General features: G+C 37.1%; 1 protein-coding gene across 1 annotated transcript; it reads right to left on the reverse strand.

The window, feature by feature from the left end:
* Positions 1-2984: 2984 nt before the first annotated feature.
* Positions 2985-19487, reverse strand: LOC140167969 (calumenin-B-like). Its single transcript, XM_072191259.1, has 7 exons — positions 19110-19487; positions 11704-11785; positions 10241-10352; positions 9294-9533; positions 8471-8676; positions 7852-7963; positions 2985-6778 (listed from the first exon to the last, which is right to left on the reverse strand). Exons 1-6 carry the CDS (start codon positions 19331-19333, stop codon positions 7874-7876), a joined length of 954 nt encoding a protein of 317 aa, XP_072047360.1. The 5' UTR covers positions 19334-19487; the 3' UTR covers positions 2985-6778; positions 7852-7873.
* Positions 19488-21687: the final 2200 nt, after the last annotated feature.

Genomic DNA, 21687 nt, shown 5'->3' on the forward strand with positions numbered 1-21687 from the left:
AATAATATGAGTCTGTTGCAATATATTCTACTGGACGTGTACAAATTTCTGGTCTGAATTGATAGTTTTATTTATTTATTTATGTATTTATTTATTTATTTATTTATTTATTTATTTATTTATTTATTTGTTTATTTATTTATTTATTTATTTATTTATTTATTTATTTATTTATTTATTTATTTATTTATTTATTTGTTTATTTATTCTACAAATTTAGTTATTTTTGCTCAAATGTTCTTTCTTTCTTTTGTTCGGCTTTCTTTCGTTCTCAGTTTGTTTCTTTCTTCAATTTCTTTCTTTCTCGAGTCATGATGAACGAACATGGCTTGGAAGCAAGTGATAACTAGTGGCAAATGGTGGTCATAGACCACAAACCTAGCTGGGCATGTTGGTATCTTGGAGGTATCTGACCCTGCAAAATGTACCAAAAATGTTCCTGTGGTCATGAGGTTTGTTGTCACCGAGTTTGAGCCTCGTACCTCTTACAGATGTCCAGAAAATAAAATTCTAAGATTTGACCCAAGATAACCGTTGACCTGAACCCTGCAAAATGTTCCAAAATGTTCCCATGATCATTAAATTTGTTGTCACTAAGTTTGAGCCCTGTACCATAACAGATGTCCAGAAAATGCATTTCTAAAATTTGACCGCTGCATGACCTTTGACCTGACCCCTGCAAAATATTCGACTGGTCATGAGATTTGTTGTCACTTGAGGGTACATGCCAGGGGTCACGTTTTAGGCTATAAGTCGAGTTACGTCTTACTTTGAAATATATATTTGATATCATCTTAATCAGAACAAAATTCTGCATAACATATCTGAAAATGACACCATATTTTAGGTCTACTTTTTGAGAAAAATAGCGCTATATAAAAGGCCCGATTTTCCCGTGTTTACGTCCGACTGCTAACCGCGTTTTGACCTCGTGTGTTCATGCGCTCATCATCGTAAACATCACTCAAATTTTCGCGTTTTCTGTTCAAATTAGTAGAGATCACATTCACACGTGAGGGGGCAAATGCCCCCCTAGTCAGAACTCGTCCCCCCTGTTGCCCCCCCCAGTAAAAACACACAATTACGAAAATTTCAACTTTTTGCGGTAATTTTGCGCCAAATTTGTTAATTTTGCCCCCCCCCCCTGAAATTCACTTTGCCCCTTCGAAGCTCCCCAGAAAAAAAAAAATTCCAGGCGCTGCTACTGGATAGGGGAGGTTAATTTGTAAGGCGCTGTGCAATAATTATGAGCCCTGGGGGAGGGTAAAATTGGGGGGGAGGGTCAAGAAATTTTGGTGAGCTGAAAGGGGAAGCAATTTTGGCCAGCCGGGGGGGGCGGCAAGTGATTTTTGGCACACATTCATCGGGCGCCTTTCAAATAAAATGCTCTAAAACGGCTTTGGAAAACAGTACGAAAACGCTTTAATAGGCCTATGCAAATTTTCCTGCTCGCAACATATATCTAGACCATTAAAAGGTTTGCAAATTGGGGGGAGCTCATAATTATTGCACAGCCCCTAAGTAGGTGTGCGATTCGTCCTGCAAGTTCTGTACCTCTTCTCCTAAAGGAAATGGTCTATATAGCATCTATCTGTGGATACATTGGCGTAACTAAGATGTTTTCTTCTTTTTTTTGGGGGGGCAAGTTCAAGTTGAGGGACAGAGGCCCCAAGTTTGGTCCTCAAAATTGACCCCCCCCCCCCAAAAAAAAGGGGGGGAGACCAGTGGAAGAGTATTTTTCAGGGATAAAATAGGAACAGCAAAGAGTAAAGCTAAAAGTGTCTTTAAAATGACTAAAATTGGGACACAAAATTTATGAATGGGTGAAAATTTGGCTTTGCCCTTGCCCTATCACACCAAAATGCCACTGGGGGAGACATTTTTTTTTCTAATACAATAATTGCATGGTTTTGAACTAATTTTCCTTATATTAGCTTTGTTCAAAACGCTAGAACTTCAACTCTACAACTGCATGGAGGGGCGCATTGGCGGAGGAAGCAAGGCGACACATCTTCCCTAATTTTTCTATAGGACGTCCCCAAAAAAATTCTAACAGAAGAAAAAATAAAGCAATATTTGCCCTGTGCATCTTCCTTTTTAGCACGAAAAACATGCGTTTTGGCCCAAAATTGCGCATGCTTTGTGCACTGGCCCATCAAATACCAAAATTTACCTTCATTTTGAGCAAAAGTAGTCCGCAATTTGAAAATTGTTCGTGCACAAATGTCCCCAGTTAAAACGGCATATGCTCGCCCCCTAAATGTTAATGCTTCCGTCTTCACTGGAGGGGCATGGGCAGAAATGGCAAATTTTTGTGTAGGGGTCACCCTCCCTGGGAGGTATGCCACTGCCACAATAACATTGCTTTCAACCGCACAGGCATAAGTCAAGTCTTCATCCCCTTCTGAGGACATTTGAAGATCTCACACCACCAAATCAGAGTCCCATAGAGATATGTGCTAAATTTGCCTGAAGAAAATGTCATTTTTTCTTCACAGGAGCGACTCGGTTTTAAGCGACAGCTATGATGGTTGAAATCAGCCCTTGCCTGATCCCTCTGGCTGGGAAAAAATATAGGTTGACCCTCATTATTTTTTACGACTGGCCCTCGAAGTCTACGATGTCCGGGAATTGCCTAATTTACAGGCAAAACCATGCCGGTGTTTCTGTAAAGAAAATGCTGCTTAAAATTATTAAAAGTTATTCAATCTCTCCCATCTGAGGTACCCTTGCAGGAATTAATATTACTAATCATGACCAATCCAAATTTGGCTAAAATTATGCAAATTTCTCCTCATTTTAATGCTTAAATTGGGACTGCATGGGTTTTTCTGAGAAGTGAAATTAAGGGTGCACAACCATATAAATCTATTTGGTGGTGTGAAATCTGAAGGCAGAACATGAACAGACTTCTTTAGTTTATACATTTTGAACATGTCTAACACACACAAATAACAGTAGACCATTCAATAATGATAATATTTCAATTTTAAGTTCAACAACATTTTATTAGAACACAAATGATATCTAGCACACTACTAATACTAGCATGTGGTACGAATCTGATGACAAAGGTTTACAAAGACATGATGTATTAAATTATAATGGGAATTATTAAGTTATTCATATAATGAGCTTTCCATGTGTTACTGAACTTCGCTACTGGAAATGAGACATGGGAAGAAAACAAGCACTGACAAAATTTCCTGAAAATGTGTATTTCTCTATAGTACTTTGTTCAGGGAAGATCCAAGCAAAATTATGTGAAATCAGGAAATTTCCTGAAGATTTACATCCCTGGGACCACTGTGGTGCATAACAGATCAACGTGTCAGCTCTTTAGATCTGATAATGTTATGCAGTTATTATCACTTAGGAGTCATCACTTTGCAGTCACATCCTGTTTTCCTTTCCTCTAGACTGCAATTAGGGACTGTTCACAAACACTTGTTAGGGGGGGTGCCTGATGCAAGAAGGGGGGCCCTTAAAATTGTTGACCCTCCTAAGGGGGCCCCTGAAAAAAATGACCACAAATTTTCCTTGGAAAATTGAGTTTATATGCTTTTCTATGGGGTTGACCCATAATTTTCATGTCAAAAAGGGGCCCCTGAAATTTTTGAGATCTCAAAAGGGGCCGGGCGAAAAATTTTCGTGATGAAATTTTTTTTCATCAGGCCCCCCTAACAAGTGTTTGTGAACAGTCCCTTAGTACAGACTATTCGCAAACAGGGTAAAGTCCCAGCATCACATGTTAGTGAGGGCTGATCCTTCCATGAAGTGTGACAAATGAAACTGCTACGCACATACTACATATTTTTACAGCCTTTTGCATAAATGCGAAGACACACAACGCTGTATCGTATACATGAAGGTACACTATGCTGGTGTGATTCATGATCAAACGATTTGCCCTCATGAATATATGAGAATTCACAGCATACAAAGCACATTGACTTTGGCTGTTTGCAAAATCTGTAGTAGTCTGTGGCAATTAGTTTTCATTTATCTCTACACTACATCTAGTCAACAGTCAAAGTACAGTAATGATAAAAAGTATTTATTTACTACTTTAGAAGCAGAAAATATATCTTATACTTCCCACAATGTATTTAAATCAGCAGGGAAGAAATGCATTGTGGGAAGTGTAAGATAGAGTCTTCACCATGTAGGCCTTGTTTATGAAAAAGTTATTGCATCTTTTGTCAAAACATGTATAGGCAATGATCATTTCCTATTTTAGACAAAACTAATACATTTCTATTAAAATGGCAAGTGTTTGGCAAAGGTTGCATGAAAGGGTACCCTTTGCAGGATATTTTAACAAGTTTTTTTAATGATACCATCAAATGAATGAAGGTTCAGTCCAGTGATTTTTCATAGTGAACTATTTTTCACCCTAATTTGGCAGTGACGTCAATGTGCATTTCATTGAGCGCAGCAGCTTTAAATTGCTAGCATTTGGTCAAAGTGCTAGCATACAAACGCATGCATTTAAAAGGCGCTGACGTCGACGGTTGCCTCAACGTCACTGCCACAGGGCGAAAAATGGTTTAGTAGAGTCTCAGGGTCAAATTTACTTGCAGTCATGAGACATGACTGATCTAACATTCAAGTTTACAACTTATTCCAATCTCATTTCCAATACAAAGGAAGCAACACCTGCTAATTAAAATAATGAATTATTAACAGAATTTGATAACTTCCTGGTCTGATGTTGACAGATATAATTAGGTCAAAAAACAGCAAATTTCCTGTACCTATTACCCATTTAATTAAGCCATGCTCTGAGAATGTTTTGCAAATTTCTTGATACTTCTTGTGAGCAACAAACATAACTGAGAACAACAAAACTGAAGTTTTTAATTGGAAACAAAGAATGACAGGTACCACATGTATCTATGTATGGTTATTAGTTTTCAGCTATTAAGCAGGCGGCATAGGAAGCGCAACACGTGACGTACGAGGCTGGCGAAGTTACAGGGCTCACAGCCCCATTCAAAATACACGGTTAGCAATTACAAATGGAAAATTAACATACTTGCAGTGGGGTACTTTGTCGAACCCCGACGGTTTTAGAGTAAGATAATTTTGCTTTGACACCACATAACAAATTTAGAATTGTTTGTGAAGATTTCATGATTATTTTCACCGGAAAAAATTAAAAAACAAACAAACAATTGAAATTTAAAAAAAATCTGAATTCTTTTTTTTCAAATTGCGCGATTTTACAAATGTGCGCGCAAGCTTTGAGCAGAGTCTATGCTTTGAGACAAACCTTTTTTTTACCTAAACTGAGAGAGATTAAGAAGGGAGAGGGGGTGCAACAACACACAAATGATTGTATGGGTCATTTTGTATTGTTTTGTTTCTCATACTTGATGCATATATCACCCTATCATGACTGAATATAAGAGAACTTCACTGACTTGAAAAAGTTGAATAATTTGCAATACATTAATTTCATGCTTTTTTATGGGATGTTGTATTGAATAAATCAAATCATGAAATATTAACGTCACAAAATATTCAACTTTTACAATACGCAAAGTGCATTAGCACAATGCATTACTGGGTTTAGAGCAAATATATATAATAGAAATAATGTACATTATGGTGAAAATTCATGAATATTCAATGACGTATAAAATCATATGGCAACACCAGAGATAATCAAAACCTAACTAGGGATTATGAAATCGAGGACAACATCAGACAGAAAGGTTATCAAATCCTGTATTACAATTTTAGGAAATATAAAAGATGTGGCAACACGGTTTCAATGAGACTGGAAGTTCCTTAAAATTTGTTACCAAAGAGTATTTTAAAAAGACATTGTTTCTTAATTCTGTACAGTTTTTTTAAAACAAAATACATATAAAATAGCACCATGTCATAATCATGAAACATCATTTATTTGAGCAATGTCACAATGAGCTGAAGAGTACAGTGTGTAATATGTTAACTTCTTTTATGTATGTGCTCCCTTTTAAGGGAGTTTTTATTTGAAACACTGACAAAAATGAGCAGCATGATATTTGAAAAATCACACATAAGCGTTGAAAGTTAGTCAGCATATGACTCAATCACGTCTCGATCAAGTGGGATTGGACCAAATAGGTGCAGACCAGGTGGCTTTGGACCAAGTGGCAATGAACCATCAGTGGGAATTTAACGATACAAAACATGTGCTTGTGAACTTGAATGATTTTATAATATAAGTTACCAACTTAAGGGGAAAGGGACATTTGATATTGTGTCCCCTTCTCTTAGAAAAAAAAGGGGGCATGTCTCCTTTTTCCCTCAGGATTGATGCCCATGCACAGGCCTACCTCCTGCATGGGTCCGCTAGTCTGGATATGCCCATTGGTTTTTGCTACAATTCCATGATGGATAAGGAGAATCCAAAACTTTTGAATTAATACAATCTCAGCTCATTAGGACATTGCAATCAACAGACTATTCCTCACAAGAGACAGATATTGAATCTTCATAACAGTAATAATCACTCTACCTTATACTATAGAATTAGAAAAAAGAAAAACTACAATCAAGATTTAGCGTTCATTAGTTTCTGCTTGACATGCTAGAGCCAGATATTGAATCTTCATATCTGACATATATAACAGTAAGAACCACTTTATCTTATACTATAGAATTAGAAAAAAGAAAAACTACAATCAAGATTTAGCCTTCATTATTTACTGCTTGACATGCTATCATCAAACCCTTCTCAAGCATGTCATTTTACTCTTCAGGAAGTCCAATTCATGGTAGAGGCCTGTGGTATAACAATGAAAAGATAACAAGATCGATTAATTAGTGCTCTGCGTGCTATTTACAGATTTCAACATTGGGATATTTTCCCAAAATGGGCTATCTCAAGAACCACTGAACCAATACTGGGCTTGTTTGTACTCAGAGTACATTTTTCATGCTGCTTCAAAATTATGGTCATGCAAAGTAATTCTGCATGGTAGTGCCCTGCTAAGAAACAATTGTTTCCACCCAGCGTTTGAAATAGGGCCCCCAGCCGGCCATTGGCCTGTAACTTTTTGGCCTGACCGGTAACTTTTCTGACTGGCATCTAGTTGCTGACCTGGCTGGCCGGTAACTTTCTAAGGTCAAGCCCGGCTGGCCCGTAACTTTTTGAGGCATATTTCGAACACAGTTTCCACCCCAATCCTGGCTTTCCTCTAATAATATATCTCTTGAAGAAATGACTGGGGACTAATTTCAGATGGAGAGCGACAACCCCAGGTGTACTCAAGTGGTATGGGTATGGTTGGTGGTGCCTCTAAGAATCAAATAAGTGGACCTAATGCTTTATCAATTGTCTTTTAAAACAAATTTGACCCATTGACAAATTTGATCACACTTAATATTGATATAAATATATGTCAAAAAGAATTTGTATTATTAGGCATTGTAGGCATTTTCTCCCACATCACACTCTTGTTATGTTACCATATGCTTATTCCAATATTTGAATGTTTAAGAGTCCATCACATTTACCATCTCAGTTTGAATTTGTTCATAATACTCATTCTCATGTAACCAGAAATCATTCTTCTAATACATTGATTGTACTAAAATACAACACTAATTCTGGTTTGCGTACATTTCATGTCAGAGCTGCTCATATTTGGAACAGTTTACCACCAATGATTCAAACTGATATGGAAAATATAATTAGAGACAATTCAAAGGGAATATTCTCATTTCATGGGGAGTGGAGGGGGGGGGGGGAGAGAACCCAACTGGGAAGACAAATCTCAAGTTCAGTCAATGCCTGTCATCCCCCACCTTTGGTGCCAGTGTTGTCAATTTTGATGATATAATAGAGATCCTTACCTAATTTGACCTCATGTGACCCCTATAATTCATCACGTTCAGCCATCAATGCACGACTTGGGACAAATGTTTCCCACTGCTCCATGATTTCCTCTCTTGATAACATCTTGTCCTGTTTGTTCATGAATAAGAAAACCAGTGTTAGATTATTGGACACTTACTGTATAAGTGCTAATTTTACACCCTACATTTGTTTTAGCGCTTTTCACATTGTCATTCCATAAAAAATGATTCCAAGAAGTTACCACTTGATAAAACATCCTTTAAAAAGAGATGTGCTGAGACAAGGTTGTTCAAAATGATTAGCATCATTTCATTTTACAAAATGATCAAAACAATTTTGAAGTGTAAAGATTAGGCAAACACAACACAATGACATCTGTAAAGTTTGTTTCAGCTTATATTAGGTGGAAAACTCATATTGCTTGTAAACGCTAGTTGAGATTAAGGTTATGTCTTCCATAGGGGGTGCCCAGTGTATGGATTTCAACTGGTATAGCATCCATCATCCTAAATACTAGAACAATACAGCTCAGATAAGACCAAAAGGAGACAGACATAAGACAGGCACACAGATAGACAGACACACAGACAGACAGACATGTACAGAAACACATACCTTATTCTTGTCGGATTCATAAATAAGATGCTTGGCTTCTGCTTCTGCAGCACTGTACTCAGTGGGTATTAACCATTCCTTGACTTCAGCAAAATCCATGAATCCATCACCATTCCTGTCTCGGTATATCCCAAATGATTCACGCTCCTGCTTCACCCAGTCTGGATCCTCTTCTACACCTTCTGCTGGTCGCTTGTAAATATCAGCTGGAAAATGGAAAAGAGAAGAAAACTAAGTTTGTATAGGGTTTTTAAAATATAGTTCCAACTTCAAATGCATTGATCTTTGCTAAAGACTACTTGTGATCTGTGGGGAGCAGCAAAGCTGCAAGTAGAGTGCTGAAAGCGCGACAGAGCAGTGACGCCATGACATTAAGCAGCGACCCAGTTTGGTTTCTGTGAGTGTTTGGTACCCAGTAGTTTTAAATCACTTGATTTTTTTTTTAAATCACTGATTTAAATCAACTTTTTCCATTTTTTACCACTTTTGATAAATGTAAGTTAATTGTTTACTTAAATTGACCGTTTTACTTCATTCCTAATGCTTCTACAACTTTTAGATACAATTGAAATACCTCTATGATGTCACTTCATCTATTGCTAAAAAATTTTTCTTTGACATTTTCACATGTAAAAAAATGTTTTGATTTTTTGATAGGATTGTGCATATGACTATAGCATTCCACTGGTACTCTTTTGACTTTATCATCAAATCAAAAAAAATCTGTTTTATATCTGAAAATTTGATTTAAATTTTTTTTTTTTTAAATAAAAAAAATCAACAACCCTGGAAAAGAAGAATTTAACAAGAGCGACTCACTCACCAATATATTCATCAACTGACAATTTTCCATCCCTGTCTTTATCGATCTCATCCATCTGCTCCCGTGTATATACATCATACATGTGTTTCCTTTCTTCCGCATGGATGAATGCAACAAATTCTTCGTAGTCCAGGTTTTCATCTTTGTTCACGTCTGCTGCTGCCCAACGTGTTTTGTCTTTGTGCACTCTCTTGGCAAAATGCATGACTTCATCTTCTGGCATATGGATTAAAGTTGACACTGGTAAGAGAACAAGAAGACAATAATTATGTTTAATTTTGAATGCTAAAAGTGCTTTTTTGGCTATTGGAATGGAATAAGAAGCAAAAAAGGGAGAAGATAAACAAATAAGTTGTTTGTTACCATTGGGATTCAAACCCCAGACCTCTTGTCTGCTAACTTGTGCCAAGCACTCCATTGCCGAGCAGTAGCCATGGGTGGCTGGCCTGGCCAAAGATACCGTGCATATATGTGACCCCTCGGCACAACTGAGCCCGGATGTCGCCAGTGCCACTATTGAGATATGCTCCATCGAACTCAACAATAAACAATAGGAAACAAAGGATTTATTGACTGTTTTATTGATTTTTCACTACTTAAATGTCAAGTACTATAGACATGATATACATCATTTTAAAGCTAATTTCAAGCAGAATATTTTGGTTGAATATCTCAAAATGATGATTGGCGACTTCAGGGCTCAGTTGTGCCGAGGGGTCACATATGATTTAGTGATAGGGGCTTTAAAAATCTTGACACTTTTCCTCAAAATGAGCAATTTTTTGTCTAAATAGGGTGATTTCCACCCACCATTTCACCAAAAATATGGTAATTTATACCCAAAATAGTAGATTTTCTTTGATTTATTTTCTGACTGGGGAAAAACTGGAGGGGGGGGGCAAAGAAAAATGGGGGGGGTCCCCAATGAATGAATAATGTATACTTACACGGTAAGCTACTGTATGTTGTTTGATTATACTCTGCCCATGTGAGGGTGCCATCTCCATTCACATCATGGATCTTCCAATGGTGATCTGAATCTTTGTATATAAATTTGCTCTGAAATGAAAAAACAACAGAGTTGATTGTTACAGGGTTCAAAAACATTACATCTGATTTAAAACTTGTTGCTTACGCATCGCATGTACATTGGGAAACAACATGAACTCCAGGGGTCAGTTGCTATTGCAATGACTTGATAAGCATGCACCCAGTCCATATCTGAAAAAAAAGTGTCATGGGGGCACAGGGGGTTGGGAAAAAATGCCCCAGTCAGCTTGGCCCCAGTGAAATCAGTTGCTCCCCAATATATTCTGGGGCTTCCACTGGTAGTACTAGTGTGTATGAGAGTGACCCCACTCAGGGATGGTGAAACTGCATGCTGGAACCCTTTATGTGAAATGATCAATTTTATTTAGCTGAAACCTGGTACCCTTAACAAACTTTGCAAGTGGGTAGTGCAAGGCTTGTTCCTTCTCTGAATATTATACCGTAATGTGACAGATCCTGAAAGTAGGCCTAAATCGTAATGGTATCACATAACCTGGGACCAACTGAGGGTCAGACACAGAAATGCTAAACAAGAAACCGGGTGGGGCATCAAATCAAGACATCAGGCTGTTTTCAGGGCGTAGATTTCGACGAGAATCACAGAATCGATTCTTGTAAAGATTCTCGTAAGATTCGGTTGCGAGAATCAACTTCTCTCATTGTATCATACAGTAAGTGCAGTGACTATGATAAATTTTGATTCTCGCAAACCAAGATGGAATCTAGGCCCTGGTTTTTCTCCCTGGGTTTTTTTCACTCATTGTTTAGTTCCACGGCCATGGGCAATATATAAAGATATTCAAAATGACTCTAGCACTATTGCATGTTGTTTATTTCCTATAATAAACCTGGCAAACTTGGCTTGACCACTTTTAATACATGTGAGAGATGATCTATTAATAGGCCAATATATTCCAAGATTAAAATGATCAATTCAAGTGATAGAAAAATGCATCACCTGCAGAAAGCCTGAGTCTAGGCATCAAAATGGTCAGCGAAACCGTTTCGAAATGTGGGGTGGGGTGCAGACAATAGGCCTGAATTGTCAAAAAGTGGCTAAAAAGAACAAAAGGTAGGTCCTTTTGCCAAATCATGGGGGGGCACATCCCCCTCCAACAATCGATACACGGTGCCAGAAAGGGTTGAGTCACCGGCACTAGCTTTGAAGTTCAGCGTGTGCTGCATTGGCTTAGCGTAGTTTCTTGCGTGTACATTATGCGGCACGGTGATCACACACATAAAAGTATGTACAAAAGTATGGGCCAAGTAATGCTAAGCTAACGCAGAACACGCTAGACTCGAGGTAGACAGACTATAGTGTATTTGCGTGTTGTGTCTGTGTGTGTACATCGCTACATACCTGCTGCTTTTCAATCCACTCTGATAGTTCTTTCTCATTCACAGAACCATCTCTGTCCTTGTCAATTTTATCAATAATAGTTCTGTAAAAAGAATATGTAAAGGGAACTGATATTAGTTGGTGTGAAAACAAAAGTTACGAAAAAACAAAGGTACACAGGATAATATCAAAGTCATCATAGCCAGCCTCATTGTTCTTGGTGGGCCTATACTGCATAGCCCTACATACATGACATAGGGCCTTTTGACAGCGGCAATCCCAAAAATCTTGCTTTATTTTAATATTCAGCATGTCCAGAGAACTGCTAAAGCCAATGACAACAGCTAAACACTAAAACAGTTTTTCCCGGATGGAGCAGTCACTGGATTTTAGCAGTTCTTGAAGTATATTGTTAAAATGCCCTATGGTAAAGCTAGCACTGCATGAGATGATCCAGAGATCATTTCCTCAAAGTATATTTGTTTTCATCCTTCTCTTCTCTTCTTTTCTCTTATTTCCATCCTCTTTTCTTTCCCTTTCCCCTCTGCTCTTACTACTTTCTCTTTACCCAGGCAAGGTGAGTATTTCAAAAGAGGGTATCCGCAGTAGCCACTCACTGGCTCAAAATTTCATGACTTATACAACTATGGGGCTGTGCAATAATTATGAGCCTGGGGAGGTTAACATTTCCAAATGACGTGCTAAAATTGCTCCCCGGTTTGCCTAAAATTGCTCCCCCCCTCGCACATGCCAAATGTTTGGGATCCCAAATTTTTATGGTTTAGGCATTATGTTGCAAGTGTAACGAGCAGGAAAATTTAAAAGACGCCCCATGAATGTGTGCCAAAACTGCTTGGCTTGTCAAAAATTGCTTGCCCCCTCCCCCTTTTGGCTCGCCAAAATTTTCTTCCTTCCCCAATTTTACCCTCACACCAGGGCTCATAATTAGTGCACAGCTCCTAACTACAGAGTTCACCATCGTAAATGTACCTTACATCAGATTTGATGTTTTAGAATTCTCTGTCACCCAATGACCCCATTAATTTTAGTCTTACTATATCCTATGCCCTTCATAACTTATTTGGGCTAAAATTAGACTACATTTTTCCTTAATTTTTGTCACCATTTATAAAAAAAACCATAAAAAGATGATGTTTTCAATTTAGGCACTGCAAACACAACCCCAAAATTTGATCTCTCAACAAAAGACATCAATTGGGCTATTTCATTATAAATGACACGTTCACAAAAATGGCTTTTATCATATCTGGTTGATATAATTAGGGTGATAATGCAGTGTTATTAACTTAATTCTAAGTATGCCACAAACTACAAGCTACATGAGCATTTTTACAGAATTCTGTCTATTTTTTGTATAAAAAATTGCCAAAAGGTACATTTTTAACCCAATTTTGGAGTCCCATTTCATTTTGCCCATGTATTCTGAATTAATTCTTTGAAAAATTAGGTACATTCTATGGCAATGTGCTTGTTGCAATGAAAATATGATATGTGTGGAACATCTTGCAAGTTGAATGGTGAAAATTGGTGCAAAATGTTAAAATTCCGAGATTCTTGCAAAATTGGCATTTTATGCTAAATAAAAAAATGAGTGTCCTCTCCAATTCATGCCTCCATTTTTGTTAACATTAAAGAGGAAATATAAACCCTTACCCTACCTGTATAATCTGTGTTATATTACCAATTGATGGGACAGGGCACTGATTGAGGAATTCATTTATTTTACATACAGTAGACCACTTGTTCTTGATACCACAGTTCCGCGTTAAAAATTTGTCCTCCAGAACTGAAGTTAATTACTAATTGTTGAAATAAGAAGGATTATATCATAGAATGTGAAATTTGTAGAGGAAGAGTGGTCTTCCTTCTACCAAGGTGGCACATGATTTGGTATTTGTTGCATTTTGCAAGCCTGTATCCACGATTCTGTTTGCAATTTAACAAATGTCCTCTCCAGCACAATTATGTCATTTCCATGAATTGGTAAACAAACTAAAAAATAAAAATTTCAAAGAGCCAAACCCACAAGAAATTTTTGCATTTTATTGCAAATTATGCTTACAAACCACTTTAGTGTTCAAATTATTGTCCAGTTGTTGAGAACACATATGATATTATTCTGCATTGAACTTCGGTTAGCTAAAAATTGCAATATTCCTAATTTAACCAGAATATTAACCCTGTTTGTAGTGGATTTTAAATGCTGGGGATCTTTTATGCAATAATATTGATGCAATAATATTGATGCAGCTATTTCTAAAGTTAAAGTATGCTTTATTATGTGTTAAAAATGTGTCCTATCCAGAACAAATGACACAGGAGGGTCTTTTATTTTAGGTTTTCCATGACTAGTACAACAGATTGACGCAGAATACTCACTTATGCATCAGTGTAGCTATTGGGCAGGACAAAATGACTATTTCATGAATTTTTCATGTGAAGATAAAGTTTATCCTTAAAATATGTAGTAATTTTGCACCATTTATCTGGATTAGTATCAATTTACTAATTGTTTTATATTGAAACTGGCATATTTAAGACACTGAAGTGTAAAGGAACATACAACAATTATTACAGACTAAATATGAATAAGTATGAACCCAATGTTGGTTACATATACTCTTTCAAAGTTGTGTATTAAATTGTTTAAAAAATGTCCCTCCAGACAGCAGCTATGTTTTACACAGCAAAAATTCAATTTAATTTTTTTAATGGTTCCTGAGGGTTTGACGCTCTAATATTTTGAGAATTATTGACACACCATCTGAACTTTGAAATGATAATGAATTTGCATGAAATAAATGAGTTTGAATTTTGACCCCTTTTGGGACTCAATGTTGTCATTTATAATGAAATAGCCCAATTAGGCATTGATCAAATTACTTGATCATTTACACAAGTGCCCTACATGCCCTAGGTGAAGAGGAGGATCTTGGTGGAGGGGGTACGGTACCTTTTGTTTCAATTGTTCTAGTGGGGTATGAGCTGAGATTTTCAGGTGCATGCTTTTGTGGAAATTTGGTATGGCAAATATCACAGTGGGGGAATATGTTGGCGACGCCTCACCAAATGTCCATTTTGGGTATAAAAATCCTAGCATATTGATCCATGGGTCTCATTTTTGGCAAAAAGGGGTTAAAAGTAGGTTTGATAGTAAAGGCCTACACATTTGTTTTTGAGGGGTGTAGGCTATGGTAAAGTGTTACTTTATTCCACAGTCCAATTAGGGTTTAGAGGAAGGGTCATAGGAATTAATTTCTTCAGATCAAGTGTAAACGCAGATGCAGGTATTCAACCAAGACCGAAAAAGAATTAATCATTTGGTTCTCGTCTCCTAGCTCCTTCCTGAATTTCTGGGATTTGTCAGCTTATGTTCTGTTTTTTTTATTTTGACTACTGAGGGAAACTTCACACTATAGGCCTACATACAAATAAGGGACCGTTCACAAACACTTGTAAGGGGGGCCTGATGCAAAAAAAGGGGGGGCCTGAAAATGTTTGACCCTCCTAAGGGGGGGGGGCCTGAAAAAATGACCACACATTTTTCTTGGAAAATTGAGTTTATATGCTTTTCTATGGAGTTGACCGATAATTTTCATGTCAAAAAGGGGGGCCCTGAAATGTTCGAGGTCTGTAAAGGGGGGGCCCCGAAAATTGTTCGCGATAATTTTTACAAGTGTTTGTGAACGGTTCCCAAGTTTATTAGAGAACATAGACCACTTCCAAATCTTTTTGTGGTACTCTATGGGGTATATCCCTCAGAATCGCACATTTGACAAAAAAAGAAAAAGAAAAAAGTCTCCTTTCCTTGAGCACTGTTAATAGTGTTATAGAAAAGACTGAACCCCCCCTCTCCCCGAAAACAACCAAAGAATACATTGAAGGAAAATAAAAAAACAAACCTCCCTCCTCATCCTCTTAATTATTGCTTTAAATAATTTTGGCATTCCATGTACTATTAGGCCTGGAAATTAATCTATAATTAGGCCTATAATTAAAAGATATAACCTAGAAATGTATTATGCAAATTCCTATAAGAATTAACACGGCATGTTTATGCCTTTGCTAATCATGCTAATTAGGAGTGAGTGATGTAACTATTTCCTGATTGCAGTTGAGTGTTTGAAGAACATGAGTGCATTAAGCCACTTGCAGTTCCGCCATTATGCACTATGTGTGGGAGAGCCTCGAACTGGCAGCATACATGAATGGGAATTGAACCAGTAATATAACATTCTGTGTAAGGTTACGTAATTCTTCCTTTCATGTATGCTGCCAGTTCGAGGCTCTCCCCGCATATAGTGCATAATGGCGGAACCGTGCAAGTGGCGAATGGTGCATGGTGATCAAGGACTATCAGGAAAATATTATGTAATAAAAATATCAGGTTTGCATGTGGAATATTATTTGTTTAAAACTTTTTTCACAACATTTTTACAATTTTCTTTTTATTTGGTAAGATGTTTTTTATATTGGAAAAATATCTGAATTCAAATTGAGGATCTACGCATGAGTACATCTGAATATGAGAGAGCACAGTATTATCATGATTAGGCCAAGTAAAAAATAAAACATGTTCACGTCCGAGTTTTAGAAAAAAAGGAGGAAGAGGGGCTTTTTATTTTCTATCGCAAAATTGGTGTAAATACCCATACTTAGAGCTGTTTTAGCGTATACAATAATGCCTAGAAAAAGGAGGAGGCCCTTTTTTATTTGTTGTTCTGGGAGTTACACCCCCTCTAATGATCACAAAACCTTCCTAAAATGTTTCTTGTATCTTAATAAGGCTATAGAAAGCATCCCAACTTCCTAGACATATTTTTTGAAAAGTTATAGCTGAATTTCAAAAAATAAAAATATATTTGTGGAAACCTCAAAAAGGAAGCGGAGGGGACGCGAAACATGTTTATTTTTTATTTTGCCTTATAGTGTCAGTGACATATAAACCAGCAGTTTTTCAGAGGGTGGGTGGGGTGGAAGGTGGAGGGAGGCAACTTTCAGGGGGGGGGGGAACTTTGACAGAATGGTCAAAAATGGGCTAAAAATGGGTGGCCAGCATTCCACAGGGACAGGGGGGACAAGAGAGGGGCCAAGACTTCTCACAGGGGGGCAGTGCCCCCCTTGCCCATGCCATTATAGCTCTGGCCACACCACTGTATAGTGTCCATATTAAAGGCTTAAAAAAAAATGTACGATTTCCTTCAAATTTTAAATTTGTCATTATACTCAAAACCCCGGGGGGGGTACTCAAGTTTGGTTTTGGTAGGGACGTGCTGCTGAGAATTTGAAAGTGGACCCATAAATATACCAATTTTTCAAGAAATTTGGACCCATTGATATACCAAAAGTCAAAATTTTCATTGAATTTAACCCAAATTGTCTTAGTTTTTCCAAATTTTCCCAAAATTTTGGGAAAATGTTGAAAATTTTAGCTAGATTATGGAAAAATTGGGCTATTTTACGAAAAAATTGAGAAAATTTGAAAAAAGGACCCATTCATATACCAAAATTGGCTTTGAAAAAGGGGTCATTGATATACCAAGAGGCTGAAAATGCTACCCATATTTGCGGCACGTCCCCGTATGGTCATTTGTACTGAGTACCCCCCCCGGCTCAAAACGCTGAAATAATACTAGTAATAATGATCGGGAATGGTTTCTGTCCATTTTGAGCTGAAATAACGAGGTAACGTGAAAGAAACACTGCTTGTTATTTTGGCCGTTTAACATGCAGTTCTATGGGCGGACATATTAGTCATATCTTGAATTATGACTTTATGTCGAACTTTGCTCTGTTTACCTACAAACACAACAAATTTGGCTGATTCCATTTAGGTGCAAGTTGTGACATGTGTAAACATTACAAATATGCCAAAAAATCAGGTTTGAAAAAATTAACCAAATTCATATTATAAGATCGTACATTATGACTTTAAGGGACGCACCATTAGATATTATCGGGGGCTAGGGAGTTTTTGAAAAAAAATTTGCCTCACTGATGAGTAAAAAAAAATTTGCCTCACTGATGAGCAAAAAAAAATTTTCTACTACCCAGCTCTGTATAAAGGTATACATTAAAAAAACAACTTCCGCCTTCAGCGGCAAAAAAAAAAAAAATTCTGCCTGACCCAAACTTCCTAGCCCCCCGATAATATCTAATGGTGCGTCCTAAAAGCATTCCCAACATGACTAAATTTACATGTTGCCATGCTGGCAATTCCTGTCAGCATTAGGGACGCACCATTAGATACTCAGGGGGTAGGAAGTTGGGGTCGAGGGAAGAAAAAATTTTCATGCATTTATACACAGTTAGGTGGGGAAAGGTTTTTTTTTTTTTTTTTAATGTTGGTGGGGAACGTTTTTTTTTGCTCATGTAGTGGGGGAAGTTTTGTTTTTTTGAAAAACTTCCTACTCCCCCTGAGTATCAAATGGTGCGTCCCTTAGAAGCTTCTGGAACATACCAACTCCAAGGCAACCTGAGAAATCTGATCTCTGTGACCTTACATAGGCTGCCCTTTAGTAGACTCCTTACCATGCTTACACTGGACTGGAAATGCTATATGGATTCATTCACTTTCTGTAGTCAAACTTTCCACGTGTACTAGTCTGTGAGCAAGTCTAACAGTGCCACATCAACAAGATGAAGCCACATGGATAGCATTTGTCTTTGTTGTTGCTGTTTAACACAATTTCTGGGACAATTTCATCTGCACTTTTGTTTGAACATGGAGACTCTTCATACTTATGTAATAAACATATGTTTTGAAATTAAGTTTTCATTGTGACTTAAATCCAAGGTATTTTATCAAACATGCAAAATATGGAAAAAAGAACAACATGTTCATTTGTAATCAACCTACATGTATATATGTATGTTTACAGGTATTAAAGAAGCAAACACTCATCCTTGAAATGGAAAAAAAAACCAAAAAAAAAACCATTTTTCCACTTTCAAATGAATGAATGATATTTAATTACTAGGATTAAAATGTTGTTGCATTCATCAAAATGCCCTTATATTCTTTGCAATTTATTCCTCAATTTCTCATACGATATTTTATTTTACGAGTTCTGCACCTATAAAATATATCACTTTAAAACCGAAACCTAAGAATATGCCTGTGTAATAGGCTATAGGTTGTTTTTTATTAGAGTCGAGTGTCAGGCAAATGAATGCAGACATGCTCAGCATCGTCATTAATACCTTTGTTTTTGTCAGAAAAGAATACATTTTACAATTTGCCCCTATTTTGAAATGAATGAATTTTGAAATTTTAAGGGGTCAACTTCATCAAGTTGAAATCAGGTTGAAATGGCTTCTTCTCTTCTCATCATCAGTAAGTGGCAACCAACCCGGGCAACCAACCAACACTATTAAGTATAGAAAACCAGGATAGGCCTACTCACCCAAGCTTTTCTTTACTCTGTTCTTCTGTCAAACCACTGAAAGATTTCGATTCATCCTCTCCCAAGAAAGCGTCATGGTCGTAGCCGGCATTATGGTTTCCGTCCGCATCATAGTGATCTGTGTGACTCAATGGCTTACTCTCTTTTACACGATCATTGTTGGGTACACCAAAACTTTGTAAAGCCAGGACTGAGAGAACGGCAAATATCAAACACTGCTTCATTTTAAGAAGTTATTATTTATAAAATATAGATACAAAAATACAATCTGGGAATGGCTTGAAGTTGGTCGACTTTGTCCACTTCAGTCTCGGCGAGATATTCTGTTTAGTGTGCCAGTGACTGCTCGTTTTTGTACCTCAGGGTACGTACATGCACGCTGACTTTTGACCCATGAGATGTCAATAAAAACAAGCCACGTGGGTGAAAGGTAATTCCCTGGTATGATAATCAACCAATCAAAGACGAGCTCTCTTGGCCAATTAAGTTCACGCCAATCAGCTTCGCGTTTAGGGAAATTGGTGGTGGTATGTTGACATTTTGAGACACTGTCAGTGATTGGATGAAAATCGCCAAGTTGGCACTTTGGTAAGTTGTGATTGGTTAAAGTTTGCCACGTTGAGTTGAACGTGTATTTTTGGAAGGCATTTCCTCCACATTTCAATGGAACTTTCTCGAGACATGTCAAATGTGTAGTATTTTTATAATTTTTTTTTTCGCGGAACTATTAAATAAACATAGGGCCTAATAAAATACCGTTTTTCTTTTTTCTCTAAGTTTTTTTTTCAAAAGCATGTTATAGAGTTGGAACAGAGGATGATTTAAGGAAGCCCCATCATGCACTGTAAAAGTGTTATCACTAGAGTTTCAACTGCCACTTTACTTTTCAATTCCCATTGAACTCTGTGCAAAAGATGTTGTTTTAGAATTGCCCGTGTGTCATTATTAGTTGGTCGATTTCAGATCTAAAGTGATGTATGCATGAATGATAATCCACACCTTCTGTAGATAACATAAAATGTGAAATCGACCAACCTTTAGAAGGTGTTTTTATTGTAAATAGGCCTATATCTGTCCAAATTCAAATTTAACCATGCACGTGTGTATGCAGTGGGCGGGCAGTGGTGTCATGTTCACTCAGTCTCAGGTTAGAGGAGGCTCGGCTCCGCATCAAAAAGCAATGTACAACTTCAAAGAAACAAAGTAACAAAACAAACAAAGAAATAACAAAAAACAAACACAAGAAAACAAGTCTTTTTATCTTCTTCTTCCCCCCCCTTAAATCCTGCATGCAATAAATGGCTAAAACGGTGTCTCAATATGTTTTTAAATAGGCCCCGGGCGCGGGATAGGCCTGACACCGCTTAATAATACCCCGGGGGGATCACTCGCATACAAAAGTGGTATGCATGCTCGTCCCAGCACCTCAAAAATGTACCCTAAATGGCGTAATCAGTGTGGAAAAATTTCACCCCTTATTGGCGTAAGGCTCTGTAAATCTTACCCCTAAAATATGGCGTAATTCAGCGTAAGAAATTAAAATGCACCCCTAAATGGCGTAAATTCTAAAACAAACCCACTGAAAATGAAAAATATACCCTAAACGTCGAAACTTTACCTGAAAAGCACCCTTTTTTCTAAAAACGTCGACGCCGCCACAAGGCCAAAAATCAACCCTTTTTCGACGTTTTTGGGGACGAGCATGCGTACCACTTTGGTATGAGAGTGACCCCCCCGGGAATAATACATCTTTCACGAGAGTTCTAATGCCTCTCTCATGTTTATAATTTATTGATCGCTGTTTTATATATTTTATTATTTTACATAATTGCATATCTTTGACACTTTTGTCATTAAACATGAATAGGCCTATGAAATTAGCACACGATTGAGGAAAAATGCCCCGGGGAAAAATAAGCCCAAAATCAAGCTTGTGATAAGCAGCTATTAAATGTTTAGTTAAAGACGAAAGGGTAAAATCACAATTGTGCCACTTTTACTAGGGAAGAGGGCTTTACTTTTAACAGTGATAGCATCAAGTTTATCTAGAGTTCCTTCGTGAAATCAATTACATAATACAAAAAATTTTGACTGTTTTTACTGTTTTATCATGATGCAGAAAAGATGATTCTCTTTTTCCACTTAAAAGAGATTAAAAGATCAATAAATATTTCACATTCTGCTGTAAAACTTAAATACATGTGCATGTCAATGATTTTATCATGGTAAATACTGTTCTCTTAGAGATGAGCGTTTATTGCGTTTCGACAGTATTTTTTGTGGGACATGAGAGCACCTCAGACCTATCGAATTGCATTCTGAATACGAAGCATGTCTTTCTGATATCAAATAATTTTCGGTTTTTTAAATCACAATATAATACAAATTTTATGACAAATTATAAAAATTTGATATTTTTCAAATTTTTGATATATAACAGTCCTCGAAGTAAATTATATAAATCTAATGATATATTCTTAAAGTGTATGTCGCAGGGAGGAAAAGCCGACGGTCAATTGAAAATTTTGACCTTTCATATTGAAGATATGGATTTTTTCCCCAAAAGACCTTTTTTTTT

This window comes from Amphiura filiformis, chromosome 13, assembly GCF_039555335.1.
Source record: "Amphiura filiformis chromosome 13, Afil_fr2py, whole genome shotgun sequence".
Classification (NCBI taxonomy): Eukaryota; Metazoa; Echinodermata; class Ophiuroidea; order Amphilepidida; family Amphiuridae; genus Amphiura; species Amphiura filiformis.

Bases quoted from the DNA above. Each gene is read 5' to 3' on its own strand.
- LOC140167969 (XM_072191259.1), bottom strand. From the start codon at position 19,333: ATGAAGCAGTGTTTGATATTTGCCGTTCTCTCAGTCCTGGCTTTACAA. The intron at 11,786-19,109 runs GTGAGTAGGCCT...TTCTTTTTACAG, and splicing joins CAGAGTAAAGAAAAGCTTGG to AACTATTATTGATAAAATTG. The intron at 10,353-11,703 runs GTATGTAGCGAT...TTTTCATTTCAG, and splicing joins AGTGGATTGAAAAGCAGCAG to AGCAAATTTATATACAAAGA.